The 19,990-nt window shown below is 44.3% G+C and overlaps 1 protein-coding gene across 3 annotated transcripts in view; it reads right to left on the reverse strand.

Moving 5' to 3' along the window:
* Positions 1–207: 207 nt before the first annotated feature.
* The window catches only part of PTAFR (platelet activating factor receptor), a 35,574-nt gene continuing 15,791 nt past the window's right edge, over positions 208–19,990 (reverse strand). For all 3 annotated transcript variants that reach the window (XM_088790733.1, XM_088790732.1, XM_088790731.1), the window contains one exon: positions 208–4,910. In XM_088790733.1, the coding sequence (XP_088646859.1) occupies positions 3,836–4,864 (1,029 nt within the window). In that variant the 5' untranslated portion in view covers positions 4,865–4,910 and the 3' untranslated portion in view covers positions 208–3,835. The remainder of the gene's footprint in view (positions 4,911–19,990) is intronic.

Consider the following 19,990-nt stretch of genomic DNA (forward strand, 5'->3'; position numbering starts at 1 on the left):
ATGAAAAGAAACTGTGCTTAGCATAGTTACTGGACCAAAATAGGTACTTCATAGGTGTTTGTTAGATACCTGGATGGCTGGATGGCTGGATGGATGGATGGATGGCTGGATGGATGCATGAATGGGTTGTGGAAGGATGGCTAGCTGGCAGGATGTCAGGGGAAACATAATTTGTATTACAGAAATACAAGTCTGCACAAAAACCAGTTATTTTACTAGAGGGTTTTATTATAACTATTTGTGACCTTAGGTCTCAAGCACAGATGTAACATAGATGAGTAAAAACAGGCAGAAACATGCTCAGTTCTAGTCGGCTATGACCTACACGTACCACTCTTGTGTCTATGATTCTTCTCGATGAGGTGAGGAGCCAGGTGTCGTGTGCACCAACGTTAGCTAACTGACATCACTGGTAGTTCTCTGGGGTGAAGGCTGAGATCAGAGGAAAATGCAGGATGAGGCCTTCTTGATGTACAAGATGGCTTGGAAACCCTGATTGGTGATATTTCTTTGAAAGAATTACAACTTAGCTTTTCCTACCATCCCTGTCACCATTGCAAGAAGTGAGAGACATAGATTAGCAGCCAATTCTGTGTTCAGGGCAGTTTCATGCTGTGTGCTGTCTGCAATCCCTTAGCCCCTCTGAGTCCCATGTTCCCCTTGGTAAGATAAAGGAATTGGACCCCTGTGACTCCAAAATGTTCTGATCCTCTGAAAAATCCCTGACATCTGTTTTTAAAATGTGGACATAGAATTTTGGAAGGATATGAATTAAATTCCTTCCCTAACTGTTCCTGAAGGGTCTCTTAAACCCTTTCAAAAGAAGTGCATGTATATGTCAATATGTCTGTTTATGCTACATCCTGGGAAAGCAGTAAGCTTTGGGGACAGGTCTCAATTCTAGCCCTTCTGTGGGAAACTATAGATCTGATTAAAATTCAGTTCCTGCCCCAGGGTAGGGAAGACAGACACTGAAGGGGAAAAACTTCAGTAACCATAGTAATTAAGGTTCAAAAAGTTGGAACCCTCCCAGCCCAAAATGCTGCTAGAGGGAAGCCAACGCCCCTGCCTGGAGGACTTCAGGAAGGCTACCTGTAGGAGGTATTCTGGGTCAAAAAGAGGAGAGAGCCTCTGAGAAGGTCAGAACCAGGTAAAGGTCACAGGGGGTGGAAAGGTGACTGTATTCAGGTGGTGAGGGGATCAGCAGGGCTGTAGAATGGGCTACAAAGTACAATAGTCCCCCCACCCCCATGGGCCCTAGGTGTAAGTGAGACCTTGGCCTGTGCATTGCGGCAATATTCTGGGAGAAGCAGGGGGTGCTCACAAGTTACCATCTCGGAACTGTCAGACTTATTCTTTATTGAGCACTTCCTGTAGGCAGACCTTGTACACCTTATATACATCATAGCAGTGTTTCCTGAAGTGCGCTATCTAAGTCCCTGGGGCATATGAGGTGACTTCAGACAGAATACCAAGAACAAAATAATTATTTTAATAATTATGCTTTATGTTTATGTTTACCTTCCAGGTATGGCAGGTAGCATTTGTTTTCATTTACAATTTAGTTACAAAGTATCCTTTTTAAAATTTTAAGTTTTAAAAAGTGAGTCGATTTAAAGAAAAAAACATTTATTAAGTAAACATACAGCTGGTACATATATAGGGCAAAAATTGAGAAAGGGGTAGATGAATGAATGAAATTCAAGAAACACTGTGCTTTAGCATATAAGCATTTATCTCATTCAGAGCTCTATTGGTTGCAAATAATAGATAACTCAAATCAGCTTAAGCAAAATGAGAGAATGTGTCCTAACAAGGGACTCTCACAGGCCCCAAAGGAAAAAGTGCAGTTGTGCCTCAAGAAGGGCTTAGCCTGGAGGAGGAGAGCCAGCAGGCCCCTGGAAGCACCGCCCCCTCCTCTCTCCAGGCTCCTGGGGTCTCCTTCTGGTCTCTGCTTTGCTTTACACATCTCCATCTTCTCTCGGAGCAGAGTCATTTTCTCTAGTACATTCATGTATGTGGCCGCCCTCCACCACCCTCCCAACTCCCCTCATATACATACAGATAGATACACACATGTGGACACACACACACTCACAGCTCCAGAGTTTATAAATCTTCAGGTGGGTGACCTACAGAGCCTGGAAAAGCATCCCTGAATCTTGCAACTTATTCCTGAGAGAGAGAACCTGACTGGCCCAACCTGAGCCAGATGCTCACCTCTTATCCATTCAGCTTCTATAGGAGGATTGAGGGCAACAAATTCTCAGAAAAAGGGAGAATCTGGGAGGGACAGTCACCCTGATCAAGAGGTATCTGCCTCCACAACTTAATTCACTGCTCATAACAGCCCTATGAGGTAGGAAATTCAGCTCGCCATCCATCAACAGGAAGTGACAAAGCCAAGACGTGCACCCAGGTCTGTGTGACACCAAAGCTCTAGTATGCTATCTGGTCACCAGCATAAGTCCAGCCTACAGCTACCATCCCAGACCCAAGCAGGTTACGGGCCCATTGGGAGGCAGTTATAAAAATCATCAATCCAGTGCTTGCCCAGTAGACAGGGAACAAGGATCCCAACTTCATGCAGACGCTAGCTGGAAGGGAGGAAAATTTCTCAGACGGCCTCCAGGACTCTGGAAATCAGAGAAGTCTCCTCCAAGCCCTGGGTCTGGGGCTTCCAGGTTCATACTGCAGATACCCAGCTCAGGGTGTGACAGGAGGCTCATTTGAAAATATTTGCTGAATATCACAGGCAGGCATTTAGGGATCCTCAAGAAGTTGGCACTTCTCTTCTGCACCCAGAATTCAAGTGTCTGCTGGCCCTTAAGACCATAACTCTTCCTCCCACCTCCTGGAATCTAAATTTGGAAGGGCCCTCTAGGAAGCGAGGCAGGGAGAACTGATAGGCTCCTTTTACTCTTGGGGCCTCCCACACACACAGGCACTTCCCAGCCTAAGCTCCTGTTGTCACGGAAGCCTCTGAGCATCACGGTGCCCTGGACAGCCCGAGTTTGGCTTTGAGGGGACTTTGTCCCCCTACAGTGGGTGGTTACCCCACAGGAGGAACTTCATCGGGGTCTGTTATTGAGACAGATGGATGGATGTGGCACTTGTGTCTCTCCCACTCCACCAGAGCTGACCCAGGCCTGGGGAAAGGCCTGTGCAGAGAGTCACATCAGCCTCAGGAAACAAGCTCTCTGTCCTTGTGTTTGGTCTCTGCATGTTTTATCTTCTCTGGTCACGACCATTCAGGACAGGTTGTTGGGTGAGTGGGGAGAAGTTTCCACTGAACTACGTCCCTGAAGAAGTGTCACAGAGACCTTTTTCCATGGATGGAGACAAGGTAGTACCATCCTAGCTCAAAAGTCTGCCCCAAAGATACTGCCACACTGCGCAGGGAGTGTCCCTTTCCCAAAACCCCTGCTCTACCTTTATAGTAATAAAGGGAGTGATTGCACAAAACTTTCGGCCATACTCACTTGGGGTTGCTGCCCTACTCAGGCGAACTGGGTGGCTCAGTCTTCCCCCAAGGTTTACCCCTGGCCCTGACTTTCCTCCCAGAGCTATCAGGGTCAGGCAGCCAGGATGAGGTCATCAGCCAAGGTTACTGTGGAAGATTCGAAAGGTGCTAAAGGGGTTCATTCAAGTTCTGGATTTTCCAGCAGTCTGGCTCTGCCATCATCCCCGTCTGGAGGAGATGCCTCTATATCTAGTGGGCCCCCAGCGCCCAGGGAGGACGTGCCCGTACCCCAGCAGATACCCCTCTTTCCCCCACATCAGTAGTGATGTCCACGAAAGAGAAGGCTCTGGGCCGGGCCCCAACCATCAGAGACTAATTTTTGAGGGAATTGACAGGGATATGGTTCAGCGGCAAGACCACTTCGGTGCCAGTCTCCGTGGTGGCCAGAGGGCATTTCCGGCTGCTGCGCAGGCTGTGGAACTTCTCGGTGAGGTGCTTGCGGAACTTCTTGGTTAGGAAACAGTAGATGATGGGGTCCAAGACACAGTTGGTGCTAAGAAGGCAGAGGGTGATCTGATGAGCATCGTTAATAGCCTGGTGAAAGGTGATGTCCTGGAAGCCCAGCTCGGCCAGGGTCCAGGGCAGCTGTACCATGTGGTGAGGCACAAAGCATATGATGAACACGGCCAAGACCATGCAGACCATCCACAGGGCCCGGCGCTTGACTTCCGCATTGCGCTGCAGCTGCGTGGGTTGCATGAGCAGCGTGCGGATGATGACCAGGTTGCAGATGAAGATGATGAGGAAGACGAGGAAGAAACTAAGCACGAGGAAGATATGAATGATGAGGACGGGCTTGCTGCCCTTCTCATAATGCTCGAAGCAGCGGGTGACGTTGCCTGAGCCGGCCTTGTTGGGCACTATGTTGGTGGAGTCCAGCACAAAGAAGTAGGACGCAGCACCTACAATGGCCACCCAGATGACCAGGGACAAATAGATGCCACGCTTGCGGGTGGTGGCCTGAGCCGTCTTGATGGGCCGTGTCACCGCCTGGAAGCGGTTGTAAGTGATGACGGCCAGGAAGGCCACTGAACAGTAGGTGTTGATGAAGAAAAAGCAGCCAGTCAGATTGCACAGGAATTTAGGGAGAATCCAGTCTCCCCCATGGTAGTAGTAGACAATCCACAGGGGCAGGGTGACCAAGAAGAGCAGGTCGGCCATGGTGAGATTCACCATGAAGATCTTTATCTCATTGAGTTTCTTGGAAGGGTAAAGGCGGACAAACACCCACAGCACGTAGCTGTTGGCGATGACCCCCAGCACGAAGATGATGCTGTAAGCAATTGGGAAGAGGGTGTATCGGAACTCGGAGTCCACACGAGAGGAGTCATTTGTCGCCATCGCTCTGGGCTGGAAGCGGTAGCTGTTTACTGTGTCCTGCCTATGCCTGGAAGACCACACAGGAATTCTGGTTAAGGAAGGTCTGACAAGGGACTATCTTATTTCATCAGTTCCAAGACTCTCATTTTGTACATTTTTAAAGCTCTAAAATCAGTGGCATCTTCCAATTATTTGGCAGCCTTTTTTTTCTTTCTACATAAAATAAAGGTGTGTTTCTAAAATGAACGCCATCTGAGATTCAATAAAATCAATGGCAGTTCAGTTTCTTTTCTCTTGTTCTTTTTAAAATATACCTTTGTATTCTTTGGCTTATTTTGACCTAAAGTTTTAGATAATCTATTTCTAGTCATAAAATATATAATATAAATTGTTAATATTCTGACAAACTTTGAATATTTTTCTTTTAATGAAATTTGAAATAAAAATGTTGATGGTAAATGTCCTATATTTAAAAATAATTGATGTGCTCATAAGAAATCTGGAAAATACAGAATATGAGGGTCATCCAGGGAATGAAATACTAGCCAGTCATTAGAAAGAACAAGTTAGAACTGACTGTACTGATATGGAACATTGTCTGAGGATAATATTGTTAAGTAAAACAAAACCCAAAAAAAGTTTTGTGAGCCATTATATATGTGAAAACAAATAAAAAACGATCTAGAAGGTACACCTCAAAGAATTGACAGTGGTCAAAAGGAAGTTTGCTTACTTTATACTTAATGTTTGTTTGTACTTTTAAGGTGTACTTATTATTTTAATAATTAAAATTTTTTAAATATAATTTTAAAAGAAAAGTACACAGTGGAGAAAACCAGAAGACAATATTGTACCCAAGTGATCAAGATTAGCATTGTCATCGTCAATAAGACGTGTCATGGACCTCTGATATGATGTACTGAAAAGGACACAACATCACTTCTGCGGTGTTCTTGCCCAAATGTATCATCTCAATTTAGTCATGAGAAAACAGCATTTAAACCCAAATTATGAGACATTCTACAAAATGACTCGTTAGTGCTGATCAAAAGTGTCAAGGTTATAAAAAACAAGGAAAGACTCAGGAACTGTCAAAGGTTAAAGGAAGACTAAGGAGACATGACAACTAAATGTAATGTGGGATCCTGGATTGTATCCTGGAACAGAAAAGATCATTAAGGGGAAAACTGGTGAAGTTCAAATAAGATCTATAATTTAATTAATATTGTATCAACATTCATTTCCCGGTTTTGATCATTGTATTATGCTTTTGTAAATTGTTAAAATTAGAGAATGTTGAGTGAAGGGCATACAGGAACTCTTTGTACTGTTTTGCAACTTTTTTGAAGGCCTAAAATTATTTCAAAATATAAAGTTTTTTAAGTATATTAAAAAAGATTAAAACTAGCCATAATCCCAGTACCCAAAGTCTGGTCCATTTTTCAACAGTCCCTTCCCCCACCCCACTCTCCATCAGAACCAGTTGCTCCCTCCCCTCCCCTCCCCTCTCGTTCCTCCCAGTATGTTGCCATTACATGAGCCTGGAAGCCCCTCTGATGATGTTTGGTGCTGTGGGCAGACTCAGGGAAGCAGCTCTGGAAGAAGGGATGGCATGAGACTCAGATGAGATTAAGTGGGCCTGAGGCACATCACACGTTATTGTTATCACGCAGTGAAAAGAACATAGAACTGAGAAATGAGAAGCAAGAAAGACAACACTTAGCAGCACCTCTTTTGGAGCCAAGTATCCTGCTAGGTACATCCACATGCACTAGCTCACTTGACTTTCACAAAAGCCCTTTGAGATCAGAGGTAAAATCCCCATTTTACAGAACAGGAAACTGAGTATAAAGTAGTTATGTGGCTTGTTCAAGGCCACACAGCTGTTAAGGGATGGAGCCAGGATCTCAAATTCAGTTCTGTATTCATTTGTTTGTTCACACATTCATCCAACAAATATTTCTGAGCACCAGTAGCAGGTCAGGCTCACTGCGAAGCACAGGAGAGACAGAGCGAATACAACAAACAGGGCCCTGCACTCAGGAAACGCACAGGCTCACAGGGGAGATAAAAGCAATGTAAACAAATACAGTTGCTATACAAAGAAAATGGGGTGCTGATATGGAGAGTTTAAAAAAGAGGTCTACTTAGAAAGGAGGTGACATTTCAGTTGTGGCTTGAAAGAGCTGCAGAGGAAGACAGAGAGATCTGCTTGGGTCCAGGACCAAGGCAGGAAAGAGCTTGATTGGTTCCAAGAAGTGAAAAAAAGGCCATCTGATGATCCTTGCCTTGACCTCCCACTACTACTCCACCCTCATTTTGTGCCACCTTCCTACCAACCTCCAGCCAAAAGGGACTTTCCAGGTGGGTCTTCAAACCTACTCAGATCTTTTCTACCTGAACCTCCATGCATACCATACCATTGCCTCGAACATTCTTCCCAACCTGCACCCCACTTCCACCTGGCCATTCCAACCCATGCTTCAGACCTTAGCTGAATTTCACTTCTTCAGGAACATTTTCACTGACCCCGGGACCAAGTCAGGTCCTGTCTCAAAGCTTCCTGTATTTCTTTGTAAATATTAGTGCAGTTGTAATCATATTTGTATTTGTGTGATTGTTTAACACTCTCCCACTTGACTATGAGCCCCAGGAGAACAAGGACCTTGTCTACCTAGTCAACAGCTATTCCTAGCACCATGAACCAATAATGAAGGAACGGGTGATAAGCCTTGTTAATTACGCCCATCCCTTAGGGAGCCCAGAGCAACAGAAACACTTGAAAAAGCTGATAGATAGATAGATACTTATAGGTGAGTTTAAAGAAACGACTGAAAAGAGAAAACAAACAAACAAAGAAGGAAAGAAACAACTGGCTCTAATTGGAATTTTGTTGATTGAGAAAATTTTTGTGCTTTGTTTCATTTAGTGTGGTGGTGATTTGTCTATGATAAACTAAATAAATGTAGCTTCCATTATTCCAATAAATCATTGTGATTCCTTTAAAAAAACACACACACACAAAAAAAAACTCACCCTCAGGTCACACTGTGAATTACATAGCTGATTTGAATTACACAGTTTTATGCTGCTTTCCCAAAATTGCTAGCTTCTACTTTGCTGGGACTTTTCCACTGTGAAAGGTAGCCCTGCCATCGATCCCAAAGCTCTAAGATAATAGTTCTTAAAGGGGGTTCCCTGGAAATGAGGGAGGAAAGAGGGATCTCTTTGAGACCTTTCAGGGGATCATGAGATCAAAACTATGGTCATAATAATACCAAGACATTATTTGCCTTTTTCACGTGTTGACATTTGTGCTAATGGTACAAAATGGTGAGCAAAACTGCTGGCTCCTTAGCACAAACCAAGGCAGCAGCACAAACTGTAGCAAGAGTCATATTCTCCACAGCCATGCACACAATGTAAAAAAAAAAAAAAAGAAAAAGAAATAAATAATGAACACACACACTTTAAAACGTCCTTGATGAAGCAAGGAAATTACTACTTGTATTAAATCTTGAGTACACATCTTTTTAAATATTCTGTGTCAAAATGGGAAATCTGCATGAACCACTTCTGCTGCAAACTGAAATACAGTGGTTGTCTTGCACACAATGTAAAAAAAAAAAAAAAGAAGAAGAAATAAATAATGAACACACACACTTTAAAACGTCCTTGATGAAGCAAGGAAATTACTACTTGTATTAAATCTTGAGTACACATCTTTTTAAATATTCTGTGTCAAAATGGGAAATCTGCATGAACCACTTCTGCTGCAAACTGAAATACAGTGGTTGTCTTCGGGGAAAGCACTTAATGCAATTGTTTGAGTTGTAAGCTGAACTTTTTTGATGATCACCATTATCACTCGAAAAAATGACAAACTAAGGATTTTCAGACTTGAGTATTTAGCAGACATTTTCTCAGACATGAATGAGTGAGCATGTCACTTCAAGGAAAACAAACACTGCTTATTGCCAATGATAAAATTCAAGTTTCAAGAGAAAATTCGAATTTTTGGAAAAATTGTATCTGCCAGCAGGAGCTTGACAGCTTTCCAATACTTAAAGAATTTTCTGATGAGACTGATGGGGAGATTAATGAATGCAATTTTTTGATGTCTTATAATGAAAGGTCAGTATTTGGAAGACCCGTATAACTCAGTGAACCGATATTTGCCAAATGAGGAAGGCACACTGTTTCAAAATTATGCATAGGTAAAAGATGCAAAGGGTAATATAGACCAATATATCACAAGGTAACAGATTACAAAAAGTTCATTAATATGATCCAGGTTTCACATTGCAACTAACCTTTAAGAAACTACCATTTGTGAAGCTTTGATGTAATATCAAAGAAGAGGATCACCAATTATCTGAAAAAGACACTAAAATATCCCTCCCTTTACAAATACCCGTCTGTGTGAGGGCAGATTTTCTTCATGTATTTCAACCAAAAAACAGCCTCACAGACTGAATGCAGAAGCAGATACAAAAATCCAGCTGTCTTCTATTAAACCCAACATTAAAAAGATTTGCAAAAAATGTAAATCAATGGGAGTCTTCTCACTAAATTGTTTGTTTTGAAAACTCTAGTTATTTTTCACTAAAAATGTTATTTGTGTCAACATGGAATGAGTTTGTTATTGGTTTTTATATTTAAACACAAAAAGTTTTAGAATGTCTTTGCTTTAATTTTGAACATTGAGAGCTATAACCCAGGTACACAAAAGTTCCCTGGGGGCTTCAAACATTTTTAGGGATATAAGAAGATCCTGAGACCAGAAATTTGAAAATTGCTGCTCTACAACCTCAGGCCGCGCTCCCTCTACCTGGAGCCCAGATGCATATTCATCTGGGACTGGCCTTGTTTCTTTCTCCTGCTAGGCCCCCATGCCTTGGGGGACCCTGTTCCTGGGGCCTGAGAGAGGCAAGGAGGCAGCCTACAGCTGGGACTTCGTGGAGCTCCTCACTCTGGGTCTTTGAGGAAGTCACATCCACCCATCCCCCACCTCACCCCCACCCCCATCCCTAAGTACTTCTCTTCCTCTGCTTGGGTTTAGGCTCCAGCTCAATGGGGTGGAGGCAACTCTCCTCCGGAAACTGTCCCTCTCCAACCAGAGGACTCAACCCAGGACATCCTCCTGGGCCCTGGCCCGTGTGCCATGCCTGCCAAGGCCTATTGAGAAAGTCCTCCTACCAGGACCAGGACTAGGCAGGGTAAGGCTAATGAGGTGTCCTCTTAGGTACTAAATGTAAGGGGGGCACCAAAAACTTCAGTAATCTAGATAAATAATATTTTAATGCAATAGTTTAAAAAATCAAAATTGGTATTACTGATTCTTCCTTTTGCCTCAGGCTCTAATACGGCTCTGCCTGCCCACTGTTATGATCCTGTCTTTGGGTAACATTTTGGTTTTTGACAAACTCATAGATACAGACAACACATTGATGGTTACCAGAGGTGAAAGGGGGTAGGGGGAGGGCAAAATGGGGAAAGGGGGTCAAACATATGGTGATAGATGGAAACTAGACTTTTGGTGGTGAGCACACTAGAGTGTATACAGCTATCGAATTATAATGCTATATACCTGAAACTTACATAATGTTATTAACCAATGTTACCTCAGTTTTTTTTAATGGTATTTTGTTGATGGACTGTTTTCTGTGTTCATTGATTTTTTTTTTTTATCGTCTCACCGTGTGAATGGGGCACACACACAGGTTAGCCCAACTCACCCATTCAGTCTCTCGTTCATGCATTCATTGGACAAGCACTCCCTGCTCCAGACCCTGGGCAGAGTCCAGAGGCCTCAGAGAACAGAGCCGGTCTCTGCCCTTCAGCCAGCTCACAGACCATTTTGCATGCGAGACATTCAGAAATAGACAAACAAGTGAGAGGTGTTATGATACTGAAGATTCCAGATGTCAGGGTAATTCTGCAACGGTGCCCCTGGTCCTGAGGATCAGAAACGACCTCCTGCCTATGCTGAAGGAAGAGGCGTTAGCCTGATAGGACCGTGGGGCAGACACAGCATGCGCAGAGACCTGGAAGAACAGGAGAGGATGTACCTTGTCCTCAGGGAACTGGAGACATTAGGTTTGGCTACAGCTTAGGAGGGTGGGATGACGAGAGACAGGGCCTACACAGTCAGTATCACTCAACTTAAGAAGGGTCTTGAGTATTAGGCTAAGAAGTTTGTACTTGACTCTGCAGGAAATGAGGAGTCACCAAAGGATACAGAGTATGGAAGGGACAGGCTGGACCTGCGTTTGAGGAAGATGGCTTTGCCTGCTGTGTACATAATGAGCTGGAGGGGCTTCAGACCAGAGGCAGGGAGACAGCAAAGAGATAACAGCAATTGGTTGCAGGGCCGAAGGAGGCTTGGACCATGGCAGAGCTGACGGAGGGAAATGGATGGTGTGAGAGTTATTTGGAAGATCAAATGGACAGAACTTGGTGATGGGTGGGGTACTGATGGATATACAGAGAGGAGTCAAGGACTGCCAGGTTTCTGACCCGATGATGGGGCTGGGATGATGGGGGCTAGGGCATGGAGATGACACTGAGGAGGAACAGCGTGGGGGTGGAGAGGATGAATTCAGTTGGGGACACATCACATTTGGAGTGCCTGTGACACATGAGGAGGATCCAATGTTAAACTCTGAAGAGCCCAACATTAAAAGAGAAGTCAGAGGAGGAGCAGAAAACTATGAAGGAGGCAAAAACAGGACGTTCAGAGAGGCAGGAGGTGAACCAGGGGAGTGCCATGCTGGAGACCTGATGGAAGAAAGTTTCAAGAGCATCAGAGCAAGTGGCCAGCAGGGTGAAGAGTCACAGGGAAATCAAGTACAATGCAGACAGCAAAAGCAAATATTGGATGTGGCAACATGGAAATCTATCTCATGTGACTAGAGGGACAGCAGTTTTCAAAGCATGAGTTGAGGAATGAACAAGTAAGTAGAATGTCAAATTCTAGTTCAAGAAGCTTAGCTATGCAACTAAATGCTGTGTGTGGACCTTGTTTGTATTCTGATTCAAACAAACTAACTGTAAAAAATGTGTACTAGACAATTGGGAAAAGTCAAACACAGACTAATAGATGGAATTCGGAAGTTAATGCTAATTTTGTGAAGGGTGATGATATGATTATATATTTTTATATTTTTAAATTCCTTATCTATTAGATATACGTACTGCAGTATTTTAAAATGGAATTATACAATATCTGGGTTTTGCTTTAAAATTTTCCAGGAAAAACGTGTCTGCATGCTAATCTCCATCCCAGAGTGAGCTTCACAGGAACCCAACCTGTGAATATGGGTACTCAGGGCTGTCTGACTTCAAGGGTTCTATTGATGCAAGGCTTTGGGCAAAGGCAGGGTTCTGCCCGAGACTCCCACACTGATTCTGGTCCTGTGTCTGGAAGGAAGAGTCCTACCCTTGGGTCTCCTGTGGCCTTTGCCCAAAGATTCGCTCTTCGTGCCCCCAGTACCTGTCTCTCTGGCTCTTCCTACTTCTGTGACCTTCTATCCAGTCCCAGGTCCTGGTCCCCATGTAACTCTCCCTCCCAAACTTAGTTCCCAGCTGTCCCTTTGCATGAATGGAACCCTTGAAATTGCCCGAAACGTAATCAGCCAAGTCTCCTCTGCATCTGGGGGCTCATACCCTCGTGCCCCTATTCATGCTTCCCTCCCTCTCTCTGCCTGGACAACTACTGATCAACCTTCAAGACTGCTCAGGTCTCCTTTCCCCCAGGTGTTTTTTCCTAAGCCTCTTTCACACCCTGCTCTCTGCCCCCAGCCTGGTTAAATGCCCATCCTCTGGGCTCCCGTAGCCCACAGCTTTTAGCCCACTGAAATTGCCTGTGTGTGTCCTCCTGTCACACTGGATTGTAGCTCCTGGAGGGCAGAGACTATGCCTACTCATTCACCCAACAGTTATTGACATCCTGTCAGGTGCCCTGCATTGAGTTGGGAATATTGCAGGAATAAAATAGGTAAGATTCCTGCTCTTGAGGAGCTTACATTCTAGTCAGGGAAACAGATAAAAATAAGTAGAGAGAAAAATAAACAAGAGAATTTCAAATTGTGATGGATTCAATACAAGAAATAAAAATAGTGACATGATGAAGATTGGGTAGGGCACTGCTTTAAATAGGGAGACCACGGAAGGCTTCTCGGAGGACGTGACATATAAACAAAACCAGAGGCAGATTTACCATGAAGCCAATAGAGTTTGAGCTTCAAGGCCCTCTCCTAGGCCTTTAGTTAATTATGTATTTGTAATGTGGTATCTATTCTTCAAAGAGGGCCGCCCAAATTATATAAGTTTTAGGGCCCTGTAAAACCTATATCTTGTCTTGGCTGAAATTTAAGAAGTGAGAGGAAAACAGCAAGAGAAAATCTGGAATTATTCCAGGAAACGGGTATCGTGCAAAGGGCCTATACATATACTCAGACAGGAAACAAATGGTCATGTTCTAGGAACTGAAAGGTCAGTGTGACCCTAGATATCTGAGAAATGGGAAGAATGTGATGAATTCAGAGGGCAGCAGGCCCCAAATCACCCCCTAAGCCACATAAGGAGTTTGGAAGCAGAGAGATCATTTTGGAGGCAAGAGAGGGTGATGACATGAACCAAAAAGTGGCATTTCCAATTGCTCTTTATCCCCAGTGCCCAGCAGCGCAAGCTTAGTCAGAGCAGGAGCTTGGTAAACATTTGTCAAATGAACAAATACCTAGCAACTGACAAGACTGATCAGAGTTGTGAGTTGCAAGTTGCAACTGTGAGAGTTGCAAGAGGGCTGACCCAAGAAAATGGTAGAGGCTTGATCTATCCTGCGATCTAAGAGAACCAGTGGCTGCCTTCTCCCCGGAGCAGCCTCCACGCAAGGCAGAGTGAGCCCTCTACAACCTCACTACTCAAACTGGTCCTTGGACCAGCAGCATCAGCGTCACCGGTGAGCTCCTCACACATGCAGAATCTCGGACTCCACCCCAGACCTGCTGTATCGGAATGTGTGTTTTAATAAGATTCCCAGGTGATTCATGTGCCCACTGAAGTTTGAGAGGTACTGTGCCTCCACACACTGCCAGCCTGATCTAACACCTTCCATGGTTCCCCACTGCCCAGGATCAAGTCCAAACTCCTTTCCCACCTCATCTCCCACCAGCCTCTGCTGCTATTTGCCCTCTACTCCAGCCACAATGAACTTCCTGCTGCTTCTTTAAAAACTCCATTTCTCCTCAAACCTCTATGCCTTTGCACATGCTGTGGCCCCTACTGAGCATGCCTTTTGCCTATTGCATTACCTAGGAAAATCTTACTCATCCTTTAAGACCTAATCTAAAGGGTGCTTCCTCTGGGATGCCTTCCTTGATTGTCCCGGGCAGAAAGAGTTGCCTTCCTCTCTGGGTCATCATGGTACTGGGGACATTCCTCAGTGCAGCGCCTGACACAATATGTTGTAAGACTTGACTTCTATGGCCATTTTCTCACCAGGCTGGGAGATTCTTGAGGGCAGGGACTAGATCTTTTTTCATCTTTTTGTCCCCAGTCAGACACTGGGGACTGAATGACTGAATGAATGAGCAAGCCCCAGATGACTATTATTAGGAAACTAGCATGAAGGAAAGGTAGCTAGTCTCTCTGGGAGAAGCATAGTAAGGTGGGGAAAATAAGGCCTCTGCAGTCAGAAAAGACCTGAGTTCATTTCTGGCTCTGCCATTATCTTGCTGTGTGACCTTTTGCAAGTGACTTCACCTCTCTGGCCTCCGTTTCTTCATCTGCAAAATCTTACGATTCTAACAATAGTTCCAAAAATGAGCATGCAAAGTGGCCACAAATAGCCAGGCCTCCCTCTTTCTATTGGCCCAGTGCCTTGGAGCCCTGGGAGGGGACTATGGGTCACCACTGACCCCAGGGGTTCTAATCCACCACTGGCTTTTCTGCCACTCCAAACAGGGCTTTACTAATGCCAGCAAAGCTTTCAACAGCTCTGGAAGGGAATGACCATTTGGAGGGAGAAGGAGGAGGCAGGTCAGACCACTCAACATGCGGGCACAGTCCCTGATGCATCCAGGCTGGGTAGCAGGCCCACTCAGCTGTGGGTGGGCTAGAGGGACCATAACTATTCACGGGGACAAGAAAAATTCTGCCATCTGGATCTCCCACCCTCTGTCCTGCAGAGTGTTCAGACCCACCCCCTACTCTGCCTACCATTCCCATCCTGTCTAACATTCCCAGCCCCTCGGGAACCTGGAGAAAGCTGGACAGTCAGAGGGGAGGGCGCAGCAGGATCTGGGCAGGAGGAAGTATGTGCTGATCACTTCCCCAGTGCAAACTGTGGGCTGGGAAGTTGGGTTTACCATTCAGACTGGCCTCTAATATTTGTGTGGCCATATGGGGTCAAGAGTACAAATGTCTAAATATTTATAAACTATAAATCCATCATGTCCAAGTTCATGCACATCCTGTGCACCAGCAGCTCCTCGCAGCTCCGCAAGCCTGGGGGTGCATTCTTCAGCAGAGCATGGGCAAGAAGTAGGCGTGGGAGGGACACAAGCTCCAAGTGGGCAGCCCCACGTGGACCCAAGGACTCCTCGCTCTGTGGGGAGGGCATGACTGGAGGGGAACCAGAGTCAGCCCACCTAAGCTCAGGGCACTGGGCATCATTTACTAGTTAAAGGTACCACCCATGACCACGTTGCCTCCTCAAATCAGCCTTGCAAGGTCAGCTTTACAAAATGCTCATTTTTCCAGGGAAGAAAATGAGGTCAGAGAGGGAAACAGACCTGTCTACAGACCTGTCCACCTGTCCACAGGTCCACAGACAGTGGCAGACACGATTTTGAACTCCAAGGCCCATTCTATCTCTCCTAAGCCAAGCTGTAGCCGTGCTGGAAGCAAACCACTCCTTGGCCAACTCGGTCACTCACACAACTGTTCTACAGCCTGAGAACGGGAGCTTCAGATGCTGCAAGGCCCCAGGAAGAGATACATTTGACCTGGGGCCCTGCTTTTATCTTTGTTCCCCAAAGTTAGGATTTGAATTGGGGGTGTCAACAGAGGTAAGGGTCTACTCTGTATCCATCTCACTGCTGCCAGGCAGTGCTAGAGCTGGACTCAAATCCTGGTTCAAACACTAAACTCACGCCAGGACTATGCATCCCTATTTTCTCATTGGTAAAATGTAAACTTAAAAATGAGCCTAAGAGAAAAGGAAATTATGAAAACAATCCCATTTATAACAGCATCAAAAATAATAAAATACGAATAAACTTAACCAAGGAGGCAAAAGTCTTGCACACTGGAAATTATAAAATATTGATGAAAGAAATTGAAGATACAAATAAATGGAAAACGTGCTGTGTTCGTGAACGGAAGACTTAATATTGTTAAAATGTCCATACTGCCCAAAGAAATCTACAGATTCAATGCCCTATCAAAACCCCAATATCATTTTTTGCAGAAATAGAAAAAAACATTCTAAAATTCATATGGAATCTTATCTCCAAAAAAACCAGAATAGCCAAAACGATCTTCAGAAAGAAGAGCTGGAGGCCTCAGACTTCCTGGTTTCAAAACATACTACAAAGTACAATAACCAAAACAGTACGCTATCAGTGTAAAGACAGACATACAGATCAGTGGAACAGAATAGAGAGTCCAGAAATAAACCCTTACATATATGGCCAAATAATCTTTGACAAGGGTGCCAGGACTACACAACGGGGAAAGCACAGTCTCTCAACAAATGGTGATGACGTAACTGGATAGCCACGCGTAAAAGAGTGAACATGAACCCTTATCTTACACCATGTACAAAAAGGAACTCAAAATGGATTAAGGGCCTAAACATAGGACCTGAAACTATAGAACTCCTAGAAGAAGACATAGGGGGAAATCTTCATGACATTGGAATTGGCAACAATTACTTGGGTATGACACCAAAAGCACAAGTAACAAAAGTAAAATCAGATATATGGGACTATAGCAAACTTAAAAACTTCTGTGTACCAAAGCAACCATCAACAGAGTAGAAAGGCAAACAACAGAATGGGAGAAAACATCTGTAGACCCTATATTGGATAAGGGGTTAATATCTAGAATATATAAAGAATTCTTAAAACTCAATAATAATAAATAAATGAGTAAATAAGTAAATAAATAAATAATTTTAAAATGGGCAAAGGACTTGAATAGACATTTCTCCAAAGAAGATATACAAATAGCCAATAGACATATGAAAAGATGCTCAACATCACTAACCATCAAGGAAATGGAAATCAAAACCACAATGACATATCACCACCTCAGACCTATTAGGATGACCGCTATCAAAAAAGCAGAACATAACAAGTGTTGGGGAGGATGTGTATAAACTGGAACCTTGTGCACCACTGGTGGGAATATAAAATGGTGCAGTCACTGTGGAAAACAGCATGGAGGTTCCTCAAAAAATTAAAATAGAACTCTCATATGACCCAGAAATCTTACTTCAGGGTATATTTCCAAAAGAATTGAAAACAGGATCTTGAAGAGATAGTTACACACCCATGTTTATAGCAGCACATCACAATATCCAAGAGGTGGAAGCAACCCAAATGTCCATCAACAGACGAATAGATAAACAAAGTGTGATATGTATATATAATGAACTACAATGCAGTCTTTAAAAAGAAAGAAATCCTGTGATATGCAACAACATGGATGGAAGATGAAGATATTATTAAGTGAAATAAGACAATTACAAAAAGACAAATACTGAATGGTCCCACTTATATGAGGTATCTAAAGTATTCAAATGCATAGAAAGTAGAATGGTGGCTGCCGGGGGCTGGAGGAAGGGAGAAACAGGGAGTTGTTATTCAATGGGTTCAGAGTCTCAGTCATACAAGATGAAAGAGTTTTAGAGACCTATTGTACAACGCTGTGCATATAGTTAACAATAATGTAATGGACACTTAAAAGTTAAGAGGGTAAATCTACCTTATGTGTTTTTTACCACAATAAAATAAACAAATTTTAGGGGCAGCCAGATGGCTCAGTTGGTTAGATTACAAGATCTGAACAACAGGGTTGCCGGTTCGATTCCCACATGAGCCAGTGAGCTGTGCCCTCCACAACTAGATTGAAAACAACGACTTGACTTGGAGCTGACGGGTCCTGGAAAAACACGCTGTTCCCCAACAAAAAAATTTAAAAATAAATAAATAAATTTTAAAAGCGGGCCCAAGAGATGGCAGATTTGCAAATACATTGTGTATTTTTCACTTAGAATCATATGGCTCAGATTTATGACTTAATAGCAACCTTTGGTAAAACTGCTTCCCCTCTCTGGGCCTTATCTGTAAAACGGGGACAATAACACATCTACCTTATAGAACTTCTGTGAGTATCCAGGGAGATAAAGGATAGAAAGTGTTTGGAAAGGACAGTGGTTAAGACCACCTACTCTGGATTCAAATCCTGTCACTGTCCTGTCCTAGCTTCATGACCATGGACACGCACATTACTCTCTGAGCCTCAAGTCCTTCCTCTATAAATGGAGCTGATAATATTCCAAGCACTATCTCCCCAGAGTGGTGTGAAGATTCATTGAGCAACGTATGTAAAGTGCTTAGCATAACTTAAGGAATTCACAATCAACAGCTCTAAAAAGCTGTATCTACAGGAAATCCAGACAATCTTCTGACTAGATCAAATCAAGTGTTTCTCAAAATAGTATGCCACTGTCATTCTGACTACTCACGCCAAACTCACCCCAGCTTGAAGCCACTTATATCAGGCTTTCAGATATATTATTAACTCTAAAAGCTTCTGGGAACCAGTCAGATCTTTTGATGGCAGCTGGGGACAATTGGCAAAATGCTATGAGCCACTTCTTGCCTGAGACAATTTAACCTCCATGAGCCTCTGTTTACTCATCTGTAAAAGCAATAATAGTAATAATAGTCCCTACCTCATAGGGCTCTTGTAAGGATTAAGAACAAAATGCCTGATCCATATTAAGAGCTCAGTGAATGTTGGCTACTGAATCTTACTTCTCTACCCCGGACAGAGATCGAGGTGACGCCTCTGATTCCCATAACACAACGTATCACACTGCATTGTAATGGCTGTTGATTTCTCTTTCCGTCTGGGTTGGTAATTCCCTGGGCGCAAGGCTTCTGGCATTTCAACAAAATGCATAACAGGGCCTCCTACACAGCAAACACTCAAGAAATAGTTACTAAATAGATACACACACACACACACACACACACACACACACACACACACACACTCGCACTGTCCCACATCTATCACTTCCAAACCCTCACATGCCAGCCTCAGCCACTCCAGCCCTTCAGTTCCCTGGGGCCACTAACACACCACAGTTTCATCATTTCCCTTCTGTGAGTCTGAATCTTCTCCTCAGTGAAATGAGAATCAAATCAACGTTAACCTCACAGGATGGCTCTGAGGTTGAAGGCAGATAAACCTCTGCCGTGCATGGCATACAGTAGGTGCTCTATACATGAGTTCCCTTCTATGTTGACCTCCCCTGCTGCTTGCCCTGTGTGCCCTGGCCTGGCCATGCTGGCCATACCTGCTGAAGAGTCCCCTCATGGAGTGGTTTCATCACCATTTCTCCAAGAAGCAGAGGGATTTGAGGGGCGAGTAAAGGGAGCAAGTATCCTGACCTCTGATGAATTCTGCACTAGACCCCCTCCCCCCAGCAGTTTCCAGTACAAGGAGTCTAGCACCATGCTGGGTACATTTTTTGGTGGATGAATGGAGCTCCTTGTCTGGGGAGAGGTCAGGGACAGGGTCTAAGGCCCCAGAGATGGGGGTGGCCTGGGTACCAGAGTTTCCCCATTTTCCCTCTCACTGGGGGCCCACTCTGACTCATGAGGTATGTATATCACATTAATGACATTCAGTCTCCCCTCAGCTGACTTAGGGCATCCCCAGAGCCTGGCTTGTGTTTCTCCTTCTGGGCCCAGTTACCCAGATGGTATCTGTCTGTGAGTCAGCTGCCCCCTCCTTGCTTCCTGGAAGTCAGGCAGGGCAGGGAGGAGGGAGTGGGGAGGCCTTTCCTCCTTTGGGATTCCCCAGCACTGGGCACACCCCCACGTGATACCAGGAACTACACTGATG

This window comes from Rhinolophus sinicus, chromosome 14 (assembly GCF_057876585.1).
Source record: "Rhinolophus sinicus isolate RSI-liver-muscle chromosome 14, RSI-T2T, whole genome shotgun sequence".
NCBI lineage: Eukaryota > Metazoa > Chordata > Mammalia > Chiroptera > Rhinolophidae > Rhinolophus > Rhinolophus sinicus.